The 22,206-nt window shown below is 35.4% G+C and overlaps 1 protein-coding gene across 12 annotated transcripts in view; it reads right to left on the bottom strand.

Moving 5' to 3' along the window:
- Positions 1-22,206, bottom strand: part of LOC106946065 (dedicator of cytokinesis protein 3) — a 164,636-nt gene that overhangs the window by 61,762 nt on the left and 80,668 nt on the right. For 11 of the 12 annotated variants that reach the window (XM_015030179.1, XM_015030170.1, XM_015030167.1 and 8 more), the window contains exon 5: positions 19,514-19,610. In XM_015030179.1, the coding sequence (XP_014885665.1) occupies positions 19,514-19,610 (97 nt within the window). Of the gene's footprint in view, positions 1-10,229; positions 10,445-19,513; positions 19,611-22,206 lie in introns of those variants that run through there. The other variant, XM_015030178.1, reaches the window with a different exon arrangement.

Raw genomic sequence — 22,206 nt, 5'->3', positions numbered from 1 at the left:
ATCGGAATCGGCAGGAAAAAACCTAATTGGCACATCTCTAAAATATTCATAAGTACTTTCCGTGATGTAAACAGCGTATGCAGAAGTCCCCAGCAGGGGAAAAGAAAAGAGCAGCAGACCAGAAGTTTATTAAGTTGCCAAGTGTATCTTCATGTTTCTACCTAAGGTCTGAGTCTTCCTATAATGGGAATTACAAAATATATAGTTCTTATTTCCATTTGAACCATTATATAAATGTGGCCTGCAGTGGAGGTGGAGCTGTTTTTGGGAACCTTAGCGTAGAAACAAGACAACAAGAGTTATTGCTTTAGAGATTTCTGTGCTGTTCTCACAGCGTATGATGATATAAACATGAACCAAAAGAAATATAATAAAAACTTTGACTGGGAAGCAGAAATTATACAGCTCCACCACAGAAGTCAAGATACTTAATCTTTTCATATATTTCTGAGTGTGGATAGGGATTTGTTGTGTAAGATGGATATTGTGTAGCAGCCAAGGTTTTCTGCAATTGATTCGATTAATTCTGCAATTCTGCACAGACTACCTTAACCCTTTAACTCTGAAAGTTCACTCAAAAGACGTGAAATTATTTCAAGCATCTAAGTATGTTATTATTCCAGGAATTTTCTGTTGTGGTTGCCCAGATGCAAAATAACAAAAAAAAGGGAAAAGAAACTGATCACTCATAAAGATGTATCAGACTGAATTACATCCTATTGCAGGGAATTGTATTGTTTCATGCAATTAATATGTGAAATCATATATTACCTTTTTAATGTAGTAATTAATTATGGATTGTGTACATTCTGAGTGTGTTAACGTTAAGTTAACGTTTAACGGTATGTTAATGGTCAACAAACATTAACCAATCCCTTAGTGGACATACACATTTATGTTTTCATGTTAAAATTTGTATTCAAATTTCAATATGAAGAAAACGCTAAATTAAAACTAAAAAGAGATGAGTGGCCAGAGAAGAACATTCACATCCACAGTAAAATCATGTTAACGACCCAGATTTTAGCAGAAGTTTAATATTTAGCTTAACAACCTTTAAAATGTTACCAACAAACCTCTCTGCCTTTACGGAACTGCTTTAAAAAATAACACAGCATTTACACGGCTTGCAGCCTCAGAACTCAAGTGTTTAAAAGAGAGACTGACTGGATTCCTGCTGATAGTGTTGGTTGTGAACTGCAGTGAAACTCTGAGGCAAAGCGTCCAAGAGAAACCTCTCATCACAGAACCAGCATCCATTTCTACAGAGCTCCTGCTGGGAACCCTGCTGCATCATCCTGACGGCGTTGAGTAATTAGTAGGATTTTAGTACTCAGTGCAGCAAGGCCTCAAGGTTAAAAATACCGAAACTTTCATGCAAAGGGCATCACATCTGAAACAGCTTTTCACTGTTTCACTGGGTGCTTAGAAACAACAAGGGGAAACACATGTCATTTCCACTTTTCATCAGTTTAGCAGTTCTTTTAATTAAAATAACTAGTGGACATCTATACTAATGATCTTTCATATAGTGATGATGAAAGAGTGTAACCATTTTTAGTCAAATTACTCTTTGTACATATTTGAGGTATACTCAGATTTTCTGTAAACAGAAATAGACACTGATCAAATATTTTCAAGTAATCAGTCAGATCATTGCAAATGCTTACCGTCTATATGTTTATGTAATGCTGCCTAAATATGACACCCAACAAATAACAGCAGATTTATGGGCAAATAAGGTAAATACCAGAATGTATGGTTGAACTTGGTGCAGTGTGTTTTTAAACTAAAACAGACCAGCTTGTTCAGGACACCAAAATATGACACGTATATAGATTATCTCTAATACCAAGGGTGTTCATCAACCAAGGCAGCAGCACCAGAGTCAGCATTTAAACCCCTGAGCACAAAAGCACTAGGAGACCAACAGGCATATCAGTGCAATACAGGAGACAAGAGAAGCACATAATTATCTACAACTGCAGGCTGAAAGGGCGTGTTTGAACTGACTATTCATGACACCACAGAGTCCTGCAGTTCTTACCTCACTACTGTATGAAAACCCTTTGAGGAAACTTAAATAATGCAAAGAAATACTTGATCTCAATGCAAAGGAGTTGTTCTTTTTTTCCCACTTTAACTATCAGTGAGACTTCTTAAAGAAGTAAATGTATTATAAAATGAAATGGCAAAAGTATAGAATGAATACTTTTTCCATTTCATACAGGATAATAACTAGAGATGCTACAGTACAGCATGTGATCAAATAACAGTAATTATGAACTAAGGCAGACAAAAAATACTCATGCCATGTCATAGTTTTTAGGATTTTAACATGAGATTATTGTATAAAACACAAATAACACTTAAAATCAGTTTAATGCTGCTTGTATAAAAGAGGTTCCTTAATGGAGGACTGCTGAATTTCTCAATCTACGCTTTCCAACTCCATGTCCTTGTAAGTAGACTCCCCTTGAAATGCATTTCACTTTCAACATGTGTCCTTTAGCAAAAAAAAAAAAAAAAATTCAGTTTAGATAATAAAGGAGAGATTTTAAAACATTCCAGCTGGTGATTAACTTATAAGAAGCAAATTCCTTGAATGGTGTAATTCATTTATCATATATCACAAGATTTATTTAAGTTTGATAACCAGTGAGAGTCTTTGGTTCATTCATGTTATTTAAAGTAATAAATAGCTCCTTCAACACATTTACTATTTCAAAATTGAATTCATTGCAAAACCTCCACAGTGGTTTGCACAAATGGCAAGTTTTAATCAGTACTAGGATACATCTAATCAATCTTGCAGATCTGTTTATTCCAAGCCAACATCCAATCAATAACAGGTATCATGCAAACAGCATACTTGTAGATGCTTAAGTTCCTAATATTTTTGAGAATCATATCAAAACATTAATTTGCAACTGAAGGTTTTCTTTTGCCATGTCCAAAGGAAAACCTTGATGGTGTTTTTTTTGAGGTAACAGGCAGCAGAATCAGCACAGCTATGTGCCATCTGTACTTCTTATACTCCAACAGCTTGCACCGCATCGAAATCTCCCTTAAATCCAGGACTCGAGATTTATTTGGGACATCTGGCCATCACAGTCAGCGGGTACATGTGTTTGAACTTTGCGCCCTTTTATGAGACGATCCGCTACATGAGGAACAGGCGCACCAGCTGGCTCAACGGGGGGAACTCTTCACCTTCAGCTGGCACTCAAAAAACACCCACCCACACTGCAAAAACAGACACACGGTGCTTTAAAGATGATACTGCATGATGTGTCTGACGTTTAAGGGAAGTATAGATTCCTGTAGGTTCATTTGAGCACACACTTTATGTTTTTAGCATCATCAACCAAGAGAATATCTGTTTATATAAACTATTTATGGATTCAGCCTTCCTCCCACCTCTCTTCCCCCATAAATGCCCCTCCTGCATATTTCTCTAGTCGAAGTGAGTAATCACACCTTTCCCTCTGGCAGGAACTTAGACACAAACACAAACCTTTAAACAGTTTAATGCTATTTAAGCAATATAAAAACAGCAGATATCTGATCCACTTGTTCTAACGCTGGTTAAGATCTAAAAGTTGCGATGTAAACAAAGTGAAACAAATCACCACCAAGCAAATCGTTTCAACAATGTTTGTCCTCAAAAAATACTGAGCACCAAAGAGGAAGAGAAGATCAGCTGTTTATATTAAAGCAAAAACGACAGCCTAGGAGCCTAGAAATGATGCTGCTCTTGACTTAATCAAACATTTACTTTCATCTTTATTGATGCTTTGGGACTTTGCTTGACTAAGTTACTTAGAATATAAAGATCTTAATTAATTTGAAAGCCTTAGACTAAAAAAAAAAAAAAAACAAAGAACCGAGTGTTATCTAATATTCACAAACAGTAAATGTTTGATTAAGTCAAATATAAAGTCTAAAATAAATTCTGCTGATACCAAAGATGGAACTTGGGGGCACGAAATTGTTGCAGTTTGCATTAATTTTATGTTTTAGGCCTGAGGTAGACTGTGATGGACTGAAACAACAAGCTTGCACATGATTGACAGAGGAGCACTTTGTACTGCCTTGTTGCTGAAAATGTGCTATATAAATAAAATTACCTTTACCTTTGATTTAAAGGAGTTTGAAGTAAAACTATATTCTACCAAAATCCACTTCAGAGGAAAGGAGGCGATGGTGTGGCACAATTTATATTTCCTATTTGAAACTGCTTCTATATTATCTTGTTATTCGTGCTCTGTCTCTTTTGTTTCAGCGGCTGTTTGCTCGCTTGGTCTGCATAGGTCAGAATAGTTTCTGATGATGCTTGAAACTGTAAACTGAAACAACTGAAAACATCATAGAGTCTACTATAAATAATAGATGTTGATTTTTGCTCTCCTCTGAATAAACTACATTGAAATGAATGCCCTTTTTATACAACTTGTGTTTCCACTGGCTGAGGTGGCTTTCGTTGACATGGAAACCAAGTCAAAGAACCAGCAGACGTTCATATACTGCAGGAGAAGCCTGTAATTATAGTACATTATGTGTGTTATTGCTTTGTTGAGAGATCATGGCCCTTTACTTGTCTTCTTTGATAAGCTGTCAGGTGAACCTGTTGTAAATATTGTATATACAATATATATACACAAGTTGTGTATATATATATATGTGTGTGTGTGTGTGTGTGTGCATCAATTGTGCTTTTAAACATTCCCATCTTCAGATAAACTATTTCCAGGTAATTCACAAATGATTAAAATATTATGGAAAATTCAGTTCTAGCATGTAGCATGAGAGCGCTTGCTCTGCTAAACTGGTGATCTGCTTTTGACAGGAAATAATGAGATATGCATTAGGATCTTAACTTACATTGACAACTTGAGTTGTGAATTTAATCTGGTCATCTGCTATGTATAACTAATTAGTTTGGGAAGTTACCAGTTTGAGGCTTCCTAATAAGACATGACTCTATCTGGCACCTCTTAAATCAGAGGGGACACTCTCAACACCTCTGATCTATTAGCGAATGTCCTGCCTCATCTTCATGCTTGTCAAAGCAGCTGCTGCGTTCCTCAAAACAAAGGCGCTGAGACAAATCACCAGGGACAGCAAACAAAGAGCCGCTGAATCACATTTTAGTACCTTCTACTAAGCAGTTACTGAAACATGCTGCCACCCGTATTATGTAAATCTAAATAGGGAGAGTTTTATATGCTAAAAGTGCCCTCTAGGCTTAATTAAAAAAAAAAAAACCCCACAGTGGATAGAAAGGTGACAGCCTCGTATTTTGGGATTCAAAAGGAAAGATGTGACCTCAAAGAATATTAAAAACAAATTATTATTATTATTAAAAGATTTTCTGTTTGTCCATGGTAGAGTGCGTATGCTTTGGTACCATGTTTACTTAGAAATATCTATTTTCGTGACCTGTGCAGGTTTCTGTTTTCTGTTTTACTGAAGAAAATATGGCTCCCTCATCCATTTTAAATCATGATGCATACCTGCATCACCAAAGGATAGCTTGAGATGTATTTTTTATATAAATATTACTGCACATTAAATAAATTACTTAGGAAAATATGTTTGATAATTTGAAATGAAAATTGAACTTACTTTCATTAATAACCAACACTAACATCACAACTTTTATTTTCTTCCCCATGTTGTTTTAAAGCTGATTATATGTTGAATCATACAATCAGTGTTGGGTTTTTGCCCAGGGTGATGCTGCCTGTAAGGTGCATTGAGGGAAAAATAAAGAGAAAAAAGTCAATGTTTATTTGCATCATGAACAAGTTTTCTATTTTCTATTTGCATGCCCAGTGAATGAGGAGTGAACATATTTCTTTATTTTCTTCCATCTGGGCTGAGATCAACTTTATTTCAAAGTCTAACGTTTGGACTTGTCAAATCAGCTCTCAATTATTCTACATTAAATATAAGTTTACTTTTTAAGCAGAAGTTCTTACCTTTAATACCTTTTACTTATTCCCATACTTTGGAAGACTTCACGGGAACACAATAGCACTAACATGCAAAAACTATTATCTTTTAAAACTGGCACATAAAGGCAACTTTCTCAAAGTTTGATGTAAAATATTTCAGAGGAGCCCTGGCTTTCTGAAAGTGGTGTGGGACACAGAGGTTAAAATGTAAGTGGTTTAACTAGTTTATTAAAAAGACCAGCTGGCTTTTACTTTCTGTCACTGCTTGCATCGGTGTGCACTGGTTTAACAATCAGGAGAAATCTGACACATGACTTGAAAAAGCATCATTACCATCTATCAAAGACTGAGCTGCAGATGAATAAAATATAACTTGTATAAGTAAAATGTTGGTTGACTGCATCAGCTAATTTTCTGAGTGCTGTTAAGGCTTCAAGGATAAGTAAGTATGAAATCCTCTCAAAACACACTTGAGCTTTCAGAAAAACATATTAATACTTCATTGAAATATCCTCAGAAAGTCAAAAGGGCTTCAATATGTAGATTATCTTCTGAATTTCTGTTGAATTTATTTAGTCATCATAATTATTTGAGGAGCAAAATTAAAAAAGTTAACATTTTGAAGGTTGTAAGTATTCATTGGTAAAATTATTGCTATGATTTTGTTAGGAATAGTTTTGTGGAGCTAGTCAGTTTCAGTTTCCAGTATAAACTTCTTCCACTTACATATAGATATAGTGATAAAATGTTTCATATACAGTGTTAGATATATTGCTCCCTGCATGGTGAGACATGCTTGTATCTGTCAGGCCTGTTTCACCAGCTGGACGGTCCCCACAGTGAGCTGATGGTTTACTGGCTGCCTCTCGGACCAGATTTAAAACTAAAGAGGACAGAGGCTTTAAAATCTGTAACCCCAAGATGGTGAAATGTTTTAAGAGGCATCTGAAAACATATATGTTTTAGCAGGCTTCCTAATTTTCAAACAATTACAATGAACTGTCTTCAAATTTTCAAATTTTTCACAGCATGTCATGTTTATCTTGTATAGGTGCATGTATTGCAGCTTTTTACAGGAGTATTTGAGTTTTCTTCGTGAGAAGCACTAAAAACTAAATTTGGCTTTCTCTGCATTTATGCTTAGACAGCTTGGAAACACTGGGATGTTTAGATTATTTACTGCTTTACTCTAGAAGGGCAGCATCAGATAATTAATATGTCCTCCTCTGAAGTATGAATCCACTGAACTAAGCCACCGGCAAACCCAAGCTGTCAAAAACGTTAGCAAGGCAGGAGTTCTAGCAGGAGTTCGGCACCATGCAGCATGCAATATGGAGTGTGTGTGAGTATGTTAGTGCATGTTGATGTGTTTGTGTATGAGTGCTCTGTCTTCTGCCTGTGATCATCCCAAATCCTCTCATAACCTTGTCTGAACCCTTTCAGGAAAGACACACAAAACACACACACAGAAAGATGGCAGGAGCAGCATGCGATAGCGGGGACGCTAGCCTGGCTCAGCTCACGCTGCGTGTTCTTGAAGAGGTCAACACAGGAAGGACAATCTACCCTCCAACTGTAAAAGTTAAATCACTGAGTGACACAAGTAATGAAAAGTGCAGAATGAATCTATGAAATGTAACTCTTTACTGCACAGTTTTAGATAGCTTCTGTGTATTTCAGAAGTCTTGATATTAGAGGTTAAAACTCAATTGCTCTATTTCAAGCTTTCATGGAAGATTTGATGATCTCCATTAGATCATTAGTGACTTGATCATCATTAACAAAAACAGAAATGCACAGTCAAAAACAAGCTATAAAATAATCTTATTTATTTTTCACTCCGAATGTCAAAAATGACAATTTTTTTAAATTGTCAAACAATGCATTTCATTGAGATTAAAGTATTCTAAAATATATTAAAACATATTGAAGTGCACAAATTCTACTGTGTACAACAGATGTAGATGATGAAAATCTCCAGCTTGAGAAGATCAGTCCGCTTTACTGTGCCAACATGGTAAAAGGTGCAGAAACTGGTTAGCTACTTTTTACGCTGGAGGGAGAAAATACTCTGCATGCAGATCAGAACTCTAAAACAACAAAAACCAAAGAATGCCTGAAGGTATCAGCTCCAAATGTTCTCCATAGTTGCCTGTTCACACGTGCACTTCACAGTGGGTGATTCTCACTGTGAGGCAAAATCTCACAACTGGAAATAATTCAGACTGGCACAGTGGAGAACACCGGAGGAGACATGATGTAAAAAGTACACTGTGAATCACAGCGTTTGTTTACAGCACCTGAGAAGGCAGGAGTGGCTCCAACTGTGGGCAAAATGCAATTTCAGTAGCAGCACAAAAATTACGATACAAATTAAAATATCATTCAATAGATTTACACAGAACACATAAGTTCTATTGTGTATGTTTCTGATGAAACAAAAATCACTGTAATGAAACCATTTAGAAGGGAGGAATGATTTTAGAAGCACTGAAAAAAGGAAACAGATGATAATGTTTGTTATCTCGTCGTTTTCTTTGGTTAGCAAATGGTAGAAAAATTCACTAAATAATAGCATAACTGCTTAATTAAGCAACAAAATAAAATAATGTTTATCTGAATCAGCAACATGTGCTTTTGACTTTGGAAGTTAATCCTACTTTAAAATGGTTTATTCTGAGTGTTTCCACTCTGGTCCACATGTTTAAAGATGAAATCATCCTTTATGTTAGCAATTCAAAAAGTCCAAACTCTAATCTGGGTCTGCAGCAAGTCAGAGTCACTCCAGACTCTGTTCCCACATTATTTTTAGGGCATAATCAGCCGAGATTCAACCTACAGCTCTGACTGAAACATAAAGACTTTACAGAAAGGTGCTATAAGAGTTGCTATAGGTAGAGCTGCATCATTCAAAGCAAAGATCTTACTTTATGAAGACAAATGAACAACTGTATGCAAAAGTTTTGTTCATAAACAATTTAACTAAAACCCCAACAATTAATTAACAAGGCACATGAATTAAATTATGGAAGACAAGCTAAAAATTGACCTATGACCTCAGCAACAATAATAATAACAAAGTTTTCATTTTATTATAAAATATTTTTTAACACAAATGTGTTTTATGCCAGGTATATTTTTAAGAGAACATTTGTCTTAGTGAGAAATCAATTTTAAGAAATTGTGCTTATTTCTCAGTCTATATTTCTGCTGTTAAAAATGTTCAATTTGGTTTCCTACCTTTGTCTTGTAAAAAAGTTTATTTAGTAAAACTTAGATTTAATTAAAATTTTCTCTTACACTTTTAATTTAGCCTATTTATTTATTTGCTGTTTCTTAACTTATGTGTGTAAGGAAAGGAACTGAATTTGTTGAGACACAAAGTAATAAAGCTCGTCACATTTAAATAAAATTATTTTAAAATTAGGTTGTGCTTTACTGACAATAAATAGAGGAGCAAAATGTAGTCATGAAGTGGCATTTCTTTTGTTGTAAGTTTTAAGCAAATTTAATAACATTATGTTATTAAATAAATTTAATAACATGCGAACATGTTGCGCTAATGAACATGTAGCGCAACATGTTCATTAAAACATGTTGCGCTACATGCAAGTCATATGTTTTTGCAAGAAATAATAAACCAAGAACTTCAGACTTTTTATATAATTTAAAAGACTTGTCAAGAAGTGTGACAAAATGAAATTACTTGAAACAGCAGAAATGTATTATAAAAAACATTTAATAGGGAATAGATAGTTTGTTTCACTTGCTGAGAGAAGAATAGTTAATGAAAGCTTCTCAATTTACATGTATTTAACCCGCACAGTTATTAAAAAAAGCTTAAGCGGTTGGTCTTTTCAACATTTCATTATATGGTAGTACAATATTAACTGATACAGGAAACTCAAAGGTTATTCACATTAACATCTTACTGTCAAAGAAAAATAAATATGCATGAAAAAAATGAATTAGATATGATTTGATACACTTTTCTATCAATGCAACATAAAGGCAGCAACTGTATGCCAAACAAGGGCCTTGTCACCATGGCAACGATGGGTGAGTCATCTTAGCAAATTTATGACACTGCACTTATTGAATGATTCTGGATGTATACTGAAAAGCATTCTCATATTTACGTTAAAGTACATACCCAAGACACTTTTCCTCTGAGGTAAAACATTCTAATGCTCACCAACATGACACAAGCAGCGTTCGGAAACAATCCAACTGCACAGCCAGATTTAAGAGAAGAAAGCACCAACTCACATGTGTGATGGAGGGATGATAGGTCCACTAGTTCTGTTTCTCAGTTTCCTCCCCTGCCCTCGTTTTCTGTGGTTTGGGCTGGCAACCAGCAGTCCAAACCGGCAGACAACAGGAAAATCACAGCCTATCAAACGATTTTAGATCTGTTCACATTCTACAGCAGCAACACTAACACTCTCTCTCCCTCTCTTTCTCTCTGCTTGTGTTTCAGCCTCTACCAATGCCTTATTCTTCCTCTCTCTCTTCCTCTGACCTGCTCCCAGTCTCCATCTTTCTGTCCCCCCCCCCAGTCTCTTTGTGCCACCCACCCACGGGCCAGTCTGCAGCTCCAACCTCCACTTTTTCAATGTTCAAGAGAGCAGGAAGCTGAGAAAAGACATAGAGAGGTGTTTTCTCTAAAGGTAGTGATATACAGAACACCTGATGATGAAGAAATTTGACAGCAACAGAGTTTACCATCCTCAGGCTGTTGCCCGTGGAGAGACTTTCAAATGAAATGTGTGATATTTGAGCGTTCATAAAAGATAGAAAGCAGCAAGTGAGAGATGGGGGAATAGACAAAGTGTTAGCAGCGCTATGAGGCTATGTTTACACGAGACCGCAGTCTGGACGCTGCTTGTATATTCAGACGTTGATTTGGGAAAAGTTCCACATTTAGAAGAGACCACAAAGACACCTTGAATCCATTGTAGCTGTCATGTCAGGCCACTATATAGAGCTGTGATCTAAGAATGCACTTCTGACCCTTTGCTTCCACTTAGCCAGCTTCCCACTCATTTAGAAAATAGTAACCCATTTGTGCTGAATTAAGTGCTTGTGTAACACATATTTTCCATATTAGAAGTTAAGCTAAACTGTGCAGGTTAAGCAGCACACACTTCAATCCTATCTGTCTTTGTTTTTGTTGCTATGCGTGGAAAAAACTTAAATATCCCCTCCCCCCCAAAAATAAAAATAAAATAAAATTATACATCACACATATTTATGAGAATTGTTAAATTAGAGCACAAGAAATGTTTCCTGTAGGTGATGATTTTTAAATTGTTTGCCTTCTGTGGAGGATATTGAACAGTGAACCACAATCATGTAATTTTGGGACCACAATGTATTTTCCACTTCAAAGTGTCTGTTCACTTCTGCAAAGTGAACAAAGTACTGCATTACAACCAAATTCTCATCTCATCAAACATAACAGGCACATAGTATACACAGATGAACAAGAAAAGTGAGCTAAAATCCAAAATCCCAGGAACTGTTTAAGTATCATGTTTGTTTTATTACAGAAAAATGTCAGTCAAAGTCTATAAGCCAAATGTCTGACAGCTGAGCGTGAGAGAGAACAGATCAGACAGCTCTCTGCTGTCTACTGCAAACACAAACTAACACCAACATCAGAGCCCGACAGACAGGGTATATTAAAAGTCGTCTCATAAATCAATCAAACTTTATCATTTCAAAGGAGACGACTTTCACATTACGACTGTGTTTTTGGAATATATGAATAAAGAAAATATACTTTTGACATTATTAGAGACAGCAAATAATTTTAATATTGTACTAAACTATCTTAATAGAACGTATAAATATAAAATTTCCACTTCTAATTTTAACTGGAGACATTTATCAAAACAGACATTTCAAGACTGCAAGTCAAAAAGTTTCTCACTTCTTTGACAAATTCAACTTATTTCTCACTTGACCTTTTTCATTGTGCTGACCAAAATGTTTCAAAGGGGTAATTCCCTCCACAAATTTCCCCATCTTTATTGCAAATATATTGGCTCTGCATAAAAAGAACAGAGCTATTTAGACATTTTTATAGTTCTAGATATATATATATATATATATATATATATATATATATATATACACACACACACACACACACACACACACACACACACACACACACACACACACACACACACACACACACACACACACACGAATAAGTACTTATTGGTCCAGCAGGACTGCTGGGTGTTTAAAGAAACAAGAAGCAAGATCACTGTGTGATCATTTCGTTATGGTCACAAGCACGTGTAATATGTATTATATTGGTAGATATTGATAATGGGCCATGACAGCAATATCGGATATCTTTATCAGCCTAAATTTTCACACTGGTGCATCCCTGAAAATATGCCTACAAACAAAAGCACAAAAGGAAAAACTATCTCCTCCTCCTTTCTCTTCGTTCACTCCTTGTTCTGTGCTTCTAGAATTCATCAAGGAATTTGAAGAACTTCAGATAAGAAATCTAAAACCTTTCCTACTTCACCTTGTGTCTTTATCTGTTTGCTATACAGCCCTGTTTATCCCATCTTTTCTTCTTTTCTTTTGTAATTGCGGGACACTGTAAATATGTTGCTTCCACAACACATGGAGATCCAAGGGTGTAAAAGGAGCTGACAATTTTTACTAAAGTTGTTGTTTTCTGGCTTTCTTTGGCTTTAAGTCAACTCAAATTCTCACTTTACCACACACATATGTGTCACCTAATGTGCAAAAGAAAGTCTGGATTTTTCTTGCGAGCCAGGCTGCAAATCTATACAGACATATTTTCACAAGCTGTTTATGAACCGCTCAGATTTATGCAAATTTTACGATAAACATTACAGACAATGGCGTTCAAATTGATTGTATTATTCTAGAATTAGAGTTGCAAATACAAGTAGTACCCATGCATCGCATAAGCATTATGTTCACAGGTTTGGTCCTGAAAATGTCTCCAAGCACCAACTGTTCATCAGGAAAGTTTACAATCTGTATGGAACACACAGTTCCAGCACTTCCTGCTAGCATCCTTCATCTGCATGCACAGGTTTCCCAGCATGACAAGTGGATTCCAAGAATTACACAGAATTACACATGGATAGTATAATTCCACTGAAAAAGTGCAATGTGTAATATTATGGGTTGCTAGGCCCCTTTTCTCCTCCTTTTCTCTGGAGCATTACTGTAATGTAGCAGCGTTCAGCTGCACTTCCCTCCAGGGCTTTTCACCTTTTAATGGGTTGCTGCAGTTTGCTCTCCTGGGAAAATGTGAAATAGCTACGACATAAGAAGCTTAGTGCTTGGCCTCACAAACAAAACATGTTTTCTTTTTTTTCCCCAAAGTCACACAATACTTTCAAAGTAACGTGTTTCTGGAGAGTTTTGTGTGGATGTTGTGTACAGTCAGTCATGCATTCAGCTCTCACAGTTGTTTGATAATTACACATCTTTACTGTGTCAGTAAGGCAGTATGGCAATATTCCCAGATCATGTGCTTTTTGTCGGATTAGTCTTGATGCAATGATTTGATATAGCACTTAATTGGGTTCCCAACATGAGCCAATTAATTTATTAAACTATTTTTCTACCATGTTTGTATCTTTTCCTGCATTTTTGACAACCTGTCTTTTTCTTAAACACAATACTACAGCCAACAGTTGAATTAGTTTATTATACCCTGATTTGAAAATACTATTTTACTGTGTTTCATGTAAAAATTCAGAATAACATTTGACTAGGTGAACTTTGCAACCTGTACAACAAACTTCTGGCACTTTTCTGAAATATTGGACTCAAGAATGTTTTTTTTTTTCTTGTAAAGTAAAAAAATACTGGTTTCTCTACAATCTGCCTCCTCCTCTTCTGTCACACCTCCTTTCTTTCGTCTCAGCTTCTGAACACACAGACATCAACATAATCTTGTCTGCTCATTTCACTGCAAAGAAATGTCTCTTTCTGCATTTATCCCAGTCTCCACATCTCTCTTTTATTGTTCAGTTGTCAGTGTTACCCCACCTCCCTCTTTCTTTAGCCTGCCTACACACATACAGGACAACGCAAGTCATTCTAACTACTTTGACAACAGAATAAGAGGCGACAGATGGAAAAAAATGTAAAGAATGAGACAAACTATGTCAGAGAAGCAAGGGAGAGACAGGCCATTACTATTCGGGAACATTAAATAAAGTATTACAGAAGGGAACCATGTTGGCAGAAACTAAGGTGAGCAGAAACACTAAACCGTACCTCACACATTTCTATTGCTGTGGAAAGAGTAAATATTTTGCATAAATTTGTTTAGATTCTCTTTCTCCAACTATTTATTTTCCTTTTTATTTATATATAATTGACTACATTTCTCTTAGTTATTCCTTTTCTAACACACACTATCACACATCAGTTCAGGGTGGCAGCATATATACAACAAACAGAGAGTATAAGATAAATTGTGGGTAAATTTAACAAGAAAATACCGTAAATGATAAAAGTGCCACCACACTAAGATTCCACTAAAGGATGCATTTCTGTGCTGCTGTGTGAGTTTCTGTGTTTCACTTAAGCCAGCGCAGTTATTACTGATATCTACTTACTGAGAACTCAGCATACTATTGTGGATCTGCAGGATAGTTCAGTAACCAGTTTCTGCTGCCTGACACTGAGGGCAGATAAGTGAAAGCATCCTTACATGTGTTAACACCATACAGAGACCCCCTGGGGCCACAACACAGCTCTGACTTGTTGAAACAGGGACACCAGATAAGAAGTTAGCAGTGTATCCCCAAAGGCGTGAACGATTACAGGTCATGTATCAGTGGGTAACATTTGATTTTTGTGAAGATTCTTGACTGAAAACGAAGGTTATTTGGAGGTTAAACCAACTATTCACAAACTTTACACCTGAACAATGTTTGATTTCAGACCTTGGAGGAGGTTAATGCCATAAGGGAACACCTGCATCAAGAAGGGAAGGCACATGGATTGTAAACCGGTTTACCATGGCTGTATGTGTCGTTAATTTCTGAGTGTTAGTCTCGTCTCTGGTGGTTAACATCGCTTTCTCATTAAGACCACACAAACATGAATTATGTATCAAGGCTAACACTCTCTATTGCTTCATACTTAAACTGTTGGCTCACATATTCACATATTATTAGACACCAAAAAGCCCAGAGAGGCTAGTACCTTCAAAGTTATTATCTGCAATTAAGATTTTTCTAGATCATCTGTTGAATTAAACAAGATGGAACAATATATAGGAATTTTAGACAATCAAAGACATAATTATTTTTATTTCATCAAATTTGAGGTGAGCAATTAAAAATTATTTTCTCTATTGCCTACATACAGTGGTGAAAAGAGGTGATGATCATACAATGATGCCAAATGCAACATGAAACTCAAACAACAGAAGCACTTTGGGCAAGACATGCTGTCCTGCAAATATTAAAATTTTATGTTTTCCATTAGTAAAAATGTTTTTCTTTTCTAAATTAGAACAACGGACTAAGTGTTATTATACTGGACTAAGTGTTATTATAGGGTGAAAATAAATGTTTCACCCTAGCATTTTTGTTAGACAATTTTTTGAATCCTTTCTGAAAATTGTGATTATTTTACACTGCCTTAAAAAACAAATGATCTGAAATCATGCAAAAACAAAACAAAAATAAAAACACGTTAATCAGTGATTTGCAATGGCTAACTGAAACTTACACTCTTCTCTCTCTTTCTTTACACATTATTACACATTATTACACATTATTATTATTATTATTATTATTATTATTATTATTATTATTATTATTATTCACAATGTTATTGTGAATAATATCATTATTCATCATTATTCACAATATCTGCACTATGACTTAGTTCTGGTTAGTTCATGTCACATTCTATGCAAAGGTTGCATTTACCAACTCTCAGACGTTTCAAGAAGAACATATTTTCTCTACTACAGAATGCATGGGAGTCTGATTGTTATACTAAATGGAGAGAGGAATGAGATTATTCAGGAGGACACTTATGAGTTCTTGCAAATTAGCATCTCCTAAAATTTAGAAATTAAGAAGTACAGTTTTCACTCTTAGTGTCCTGTTTACACAACTGTCCCTCAAGCTGTGTGGAGCTTCAATTGCTTTGTTGCGCTATGATTATAAGTAAAGGTTATATGGGAAAAAATGGTCTGCTTTCAATGGAACTGCCATTTAAATATTTGTGAATTGTTACTATAAAAAAGAAGAATATTTAAAAATCAAAACATTTAAAAGAATAACAGAGCAGGAGAGCTCACTAAATTGTTATTTTTGATGACTTACCATCTCCTGCTTCCCCACATCTTGACTTACATCTCATGGTTCAAATAAAGGTCGGTCTTTGATTTTATGACCACTTTGATTTTAAGGTGAACTATGCAGCTGTAATGTTTATGGCTACAATTCTGTTACAGTGTCACCAAACAAATATCTGCAAAAATATCCAACTTCATGCTACAGCTGGCCTGGTTGGCATAGTGTTCAAACATAATCTGGATAAATGTTTTTCACACACTTCCACATTTCACAACCCACATAGCCACGTTGTCATGGCTATAACCTGCTTTAAAAAAGCTTTTTAGTGTGTTTATACTATCCTATTATGAGAACCTTCTCAGTGAAACAAAATTTTGTTCTTTTTATCTGCCTAAAAACACACTAATGCACCACATTACTAAAGCATTCAGTCCCCATCATTCAGTTCCTTCAGGTTATTTTTGTATTTATGTCCTTATTATTAATCCACATTGTATTTATACTTAAATCATGAAATGCTCTTGGTGCTGGATTTATACTGCCATTAATGGGACATTAAAAATGAGCTGTGTAAAACTGGAAATAGCAAATATGTCAAATGGGCCCTGACAATAAAATTCCTGTCTTTCATCTCTTCAACTCTGGCAAGGAGGAAAGACAAAAGTCTGTTAATTTTGAATAAAAGCACAGTGTGACAGAACTGGCAGGACATAAGGAGGATGAGTGATGAAACCAGCCCACCGAATAGATAAAGGGAGGAACAGTGACAAATTTAGATTTCATGAAGCCATCAATCACAGAAATGCTCCTTTTTCCATTTAGCTGCAGATTTATTTCTACTCAAATCATTAAAGTAACATTTTATGTAAAAGTAGCAAAGGAAGAAGACTTGGTAGTAAAGTCACTTAATCTGAATTGCAGGAGGTATAAAGTTACCTTTCTGTCTACCGTCTGAGGACATAAATATACTCCACAAGATGATAAAAATGGAAATAATAAACATCCTGTGTAAATATTAATCATTTCACATCCATAGAATATCAATTTTCCTTTTGTTCTATAAATCAGACATTATAAAAAAGGGAACTAAGCTTTACAAGAAAACACAAATCCTGCATAAAACGATAGGTTCATAAATGTGGATTTCATCTTGAACCAACAAGGATAATCTGTAATCCATCTTGCTTTGGGCCAGATGTTTAGTTATGAAAGATTAAGGAGCACGGGGTGATTTTTAGTCCCCATATCTGTCCCATGCTTCCTCTTTTCAAAAGATTACTTTCCACAGATTTGACCTTAAACATCTTCTATTGGAACTACAAAAAAAGACTTCCATAAGCTTGACTTAAAAATGAGAATTAATCTTGACAACTCTTTGCAAAAATTACACATTTTCTATTTTTTGAATACTGAATGGGTGTTGGTTGACTTTACATCACAGTATTGATAATAGAAATGTATCTGATGTTCAGCACATCATATTGTCTACAGCTGAACATAGGTCACAATTGCAGCTCTTCAGTAACTTGGTCTGAAATAATGCTTAATCACCAACAAATGGCAAACAGGCTAAGTCTTCTAGACAGATCTAAAAATAGTTATAAATAAAAAGTTATTTAAAAATATAACTTTTTTACAGCTTACTAAGTATAAATTGATAAATTGATCAAATCAATAATTTGTGTTGCTACCCTTTGTTTTCAAACCAGCACAGAATCTGATAAAAACATGCTGTAGGATTAGTGTTTAATCAACCAATTATACATAACAGTTGCTAGAGGTCATTGTTTCATATGTAGGTCAAAACACATTCATTCATTCATTCAAACACATTCATTAACTGAAACAGAAACAGCTCTGAGGGAGGCTGAAAACTAAGAATGCAGCTACTGAACTGCTACCAAGGTGCAACAGTGTTGACTGTTTCATATCATGGTCATTCACCAAACTAAACACCAAACTAAACACAGCAAGAGGCCACAACCATCAACAAGACAGATTCTATGATCCTCTTTTTGTTCTATTGAAGAAATACAAATAAACAGGAAACATTGAGGATTGTAGACAGAGCGGTTGGCCAAGGAAACCTTAGTGCAGAAGATTAAAGACAGATTTCCCTTTAAAACTTAAAAATGTCCTGCAGCACCATAAACTCGGAATTAACAGAATTGCAGTGTTACTGTGATCTGCTGTTCTGTGAGGTTCAACCAGAAATTTTATAGAAGAGTTGCAGCCACAGTGCTGCAGGCGTGGCTCTGACAGTTACTGGTACGCACACAGAAGGTTTGTCTGTCCTTTCCTAGACTGTACATGGACTGGGTGGCTGCAAATAAACTGCCCCCTATGCAATTAATAAAGTTGCTTTGATCTGACCTGACATCTCCAACATGAAAGCAAGGCAGAGCGACTCAACTTTGAACAAAATCATAGGAATTCGGCCGCAAAAAATAGACATCAGTTCCTCTAGCAGTCAAAATTCTGATTAATTTGGTTTTGGCAAAGCCCTGCTTGTTATTGGGCTCGGAAGCATTTCAATAACAGTGAAGCACCATAGAGGTTCATTGCAAATTTCAGGCTGCATTTCTGCAAACAGAGTTGAGAATTCAATCAGAAATCAATATAATGCTAACATACAAAAACCAAAAGGTACAAAGTCATAACCAATCCCTGCAATATAACAAAAACAATGTTTTAAATTGAAAAATTAGGTTCACCATCAAACTGAACAACTGCTGTTGGTGCTAGGGAAAACATTTTCAGTGCAGTAGCGGCAGGAACAGCTCCGTCTTTTCACAATGCTCAAGACAAAACCATTGTCAGGTTTCTCAAGTGGCATTATGTGCACACAGCATGAAGCATCAGTCTGAATCTGCACAGTGGTTAGCTATTTGTCTTTGTCTGACTTGCATCAGTACAGTTGATTTCCCCACAAAGAATCAGCATCAACATTTTTTCTTCATGCTGTAAGGCAGCAAGTCCGAAATGTTTGTCTGTTCTCGACAAAACTCCTTTGGTTTTAATTGAAACAAACAACACAGAAAAGAAATGTGTAACTTCAGATACTAACAAAAAGACGCTAAAAAACACAAAGCAGAACAATTCCTAAACAAATGTTAAATTTGGGGCTACAGTCCTGTGGGTGTCATTTAACTGCTTTTTTGTATATGTCTGGTGTATATGAGACCCATTATCTGCTGTACATAGTTTGCTGCTTACCACATAGAGTTGCTTCCATAGTAAAGCCCATTCCTGAAGAGTTAACGTCACCTCAGTAACAATTGGATCTTCCAGAGGCACCACAGTCTCATGAGGTCTGCACCGAGATGACACAAACAAAACAAACACACATTTTAGTAACAGCCAATTATTTCAACAGTAAACAAATAAGAGACAGATCTTTTGATGGGTTACTTTATTTTGAGATATATATATATATATATATATATATATATATATATATATATATATATATATATATATATAAAAGAAACAAACATATGACACACATACTATCCACATACATTATATGCATATATTCACAAATATGCATACAATTCAGGCAAAAAGTTATGCAATTCATATTTCTATATTACATACTGTACTTATACATAAACAAGAACATCTTGATTTATTGTATCATAATAAATTATTTTTTACTGTAATTTAAAGTGAAAGTTGAGGGAACATAAAAGCAATGAAATGTGGTTACATATTCTGCACTTAGACTATACAGATGGCAGCAAAGGATGATTATTGTTATCATTCAGGGTTGAACTAAAATATCAGCAGTGGAGAGGTAGGATGAAGATGATGTAATGCAAATAAGCCATGATAACTATTCCAAAAAAAGTAGAGCTGGAGTCAAGGACACTTTACCAAAGAGCAGATAGGACAGAGTTCACAGAAATAAGCTTGAAAGGGGAAGAGTCACAGAGTTATGAACAGGTCAATAGTATACTAAACAAAAATGGTAAATAAAAATGTACTGAAAAACAAATGTTGTAAGTTTATTTTGCAGTTTCAAGCAGAAATTTTAAACCGAGCATATTATATATTAATTTGCTTCTAGTGATTCAGGTGGACTGGTGGGTGAAAAAATAAAATGTTTCAACCATAAAAAAAATCTATTTAAACCAGAGGAAGAAATGTGAAGTATTGTGTTTTGTGAAGGAAACATTGGACAAAGAATCAGAGAGATGCCTCGTCCAACAGGTGACCTTACAAGGTTTTTATGGATTTTTTTGTGTTTTACCCATTTATGGTTGTAAAACTATTTTTATATTTGTTTGTTTGTGACTGACTGAGTGCAACAAAGTGCCCAGAGATCATCGGGTATGTTTTGTGAAGTTGACTTTTACAAGTTGAAAAAACAGGTTCAATTAAATTTGGGAGTCTTTTTCTGACTGGATGACCCAAAGTTTAGTGTTAAATGTCTTAATAAAAATAAGAAAAATATACTGAGCTGCTGCACTTAAAAGGTGTGGGTGGAAGATTAAGACCTTCAGAAAGTTTGAAGAAATATTCACATGAAATACTGGGATGTGGAGTATTTTTTTTTCCTAAATAACCTTTAAGGAACTTAAACAGTAAAAGTTTAAGTAAAATAAATAATCAGAGAAAGAAAAAACCTCGCTTCACCTCTGAACATAAAATGATTCACATTTTATATTTTATTTTATGGTTTTACTTTCCTTGCTTCTTTGAAAACTATGTTTGCCCAGAGGGTGAGATTGTTGGTTAAAACTGAAAGCTGACTCACAGTTTCAGGCTGGAAGTCAGAAATAATAAAGCGCCCTACTATTTATTTACCCTGCCATGGATGCCATGTTTTTTTTTCTCTTGCATCCTCATTCTTTTCACCTTGTATTCCCATTTCTCAGCCAGCTCACTCTTCTTCTGTTTCATAACTGATAAATTAATAGGAGCAATGTACCAGATTTGCTGATCTCCCAGCAGAACAGCAGATGATAACTGCCTGCTGAGTTCACCCACATCAGTTGTGTTTCAGGGTTTTTTCTCCTATTCTATTCCTTATATTTTTCCTTCATTTCCCTTTTTCCTCATTCACTTCATGTTGCTCTTGTTTAAGTTTCTTTAGTTTTAACTTTTTACCCTAATATCTTTACCACAATTTCTGTTGTATTGTTGGCATGAATGATGAAGCTGCTGTGGATCAACACCTTTATCTCTGAAGCATCTCTTTAAACACCGTACAGAATTTGGAGAGGTAAGTTATTGTCATTTGGTTTATTCATTTTAAATAAGTCCAGTATTAGTTTTCTTTTACTTGTTTTTTTTTAGCATTCACCCTGAAGTTATACCCAACTCTTCTGAAGTGTAAAATTTGACAAGAAAAATAACATCTTCTGAATAAATCATTGTAAAAACGATACAACAGTGTTTTGTGGCTGACTTAGGTCTGATAAGGACGGATCACCCTTATGTTGTGGCACAGCCATCTCTAAACAGACCATAATACCCCTGTTAGTCCCATTTCTGTTAGCTCAAGCTTTTTATGCTCTCTTCTTCCTTTTCACGTTTCATCTTCCACTTTTTCCTTTCAACACTCTTGTCCAATAATTACTTTAGAGTTTATTTTTACTTTTTGCCTTTGACTCCTTGATTCTAGTTAATTTTTATTCTCTTTTTTTCTGTAAATGTTCATTCATATTTCCTCTGATCAAGCATCGTTGCACATCTCACTTCTGATCCACCATTTCCATCCTCCGTTAGTCTCAAGCCATCTTTGTCCCAGCTGGCTCTTCTTATGTGTTGCCCCTCTGTTGTCTCCAATCCAAATATTTAGCAATCTCATATTTACTTTCTCTGTCTCTTCTTCAACCTCTTCAGATATTAGAAGTGTTGTTGGCCATTTTCCTTTATTATTTGCCTCAAAATGTTTAAAACAC

Source organism: Poecilia latipinna, unplaced genomic scaffold, assembly GCF_001443285.1.
Source record: "Poecilia latipinna isolate Pla-1442-1.1 unplaced genomic scaffold, P_latipinna-1.0 Scaffold174, whole genome shotgun sequence".
In the NCBI taxonomy this organism is placed as follows: Eukaryota; Metazoa; Chordata; class Actinopteri; order Cyprinodontiformes; family Poeciliidae; genus Poecilia; species Poecilia latipinna.
Note: the sequence above shows the minus strand (reverse complement) of the source record. Positions and strands in the feature narration are given on the sequence as shown.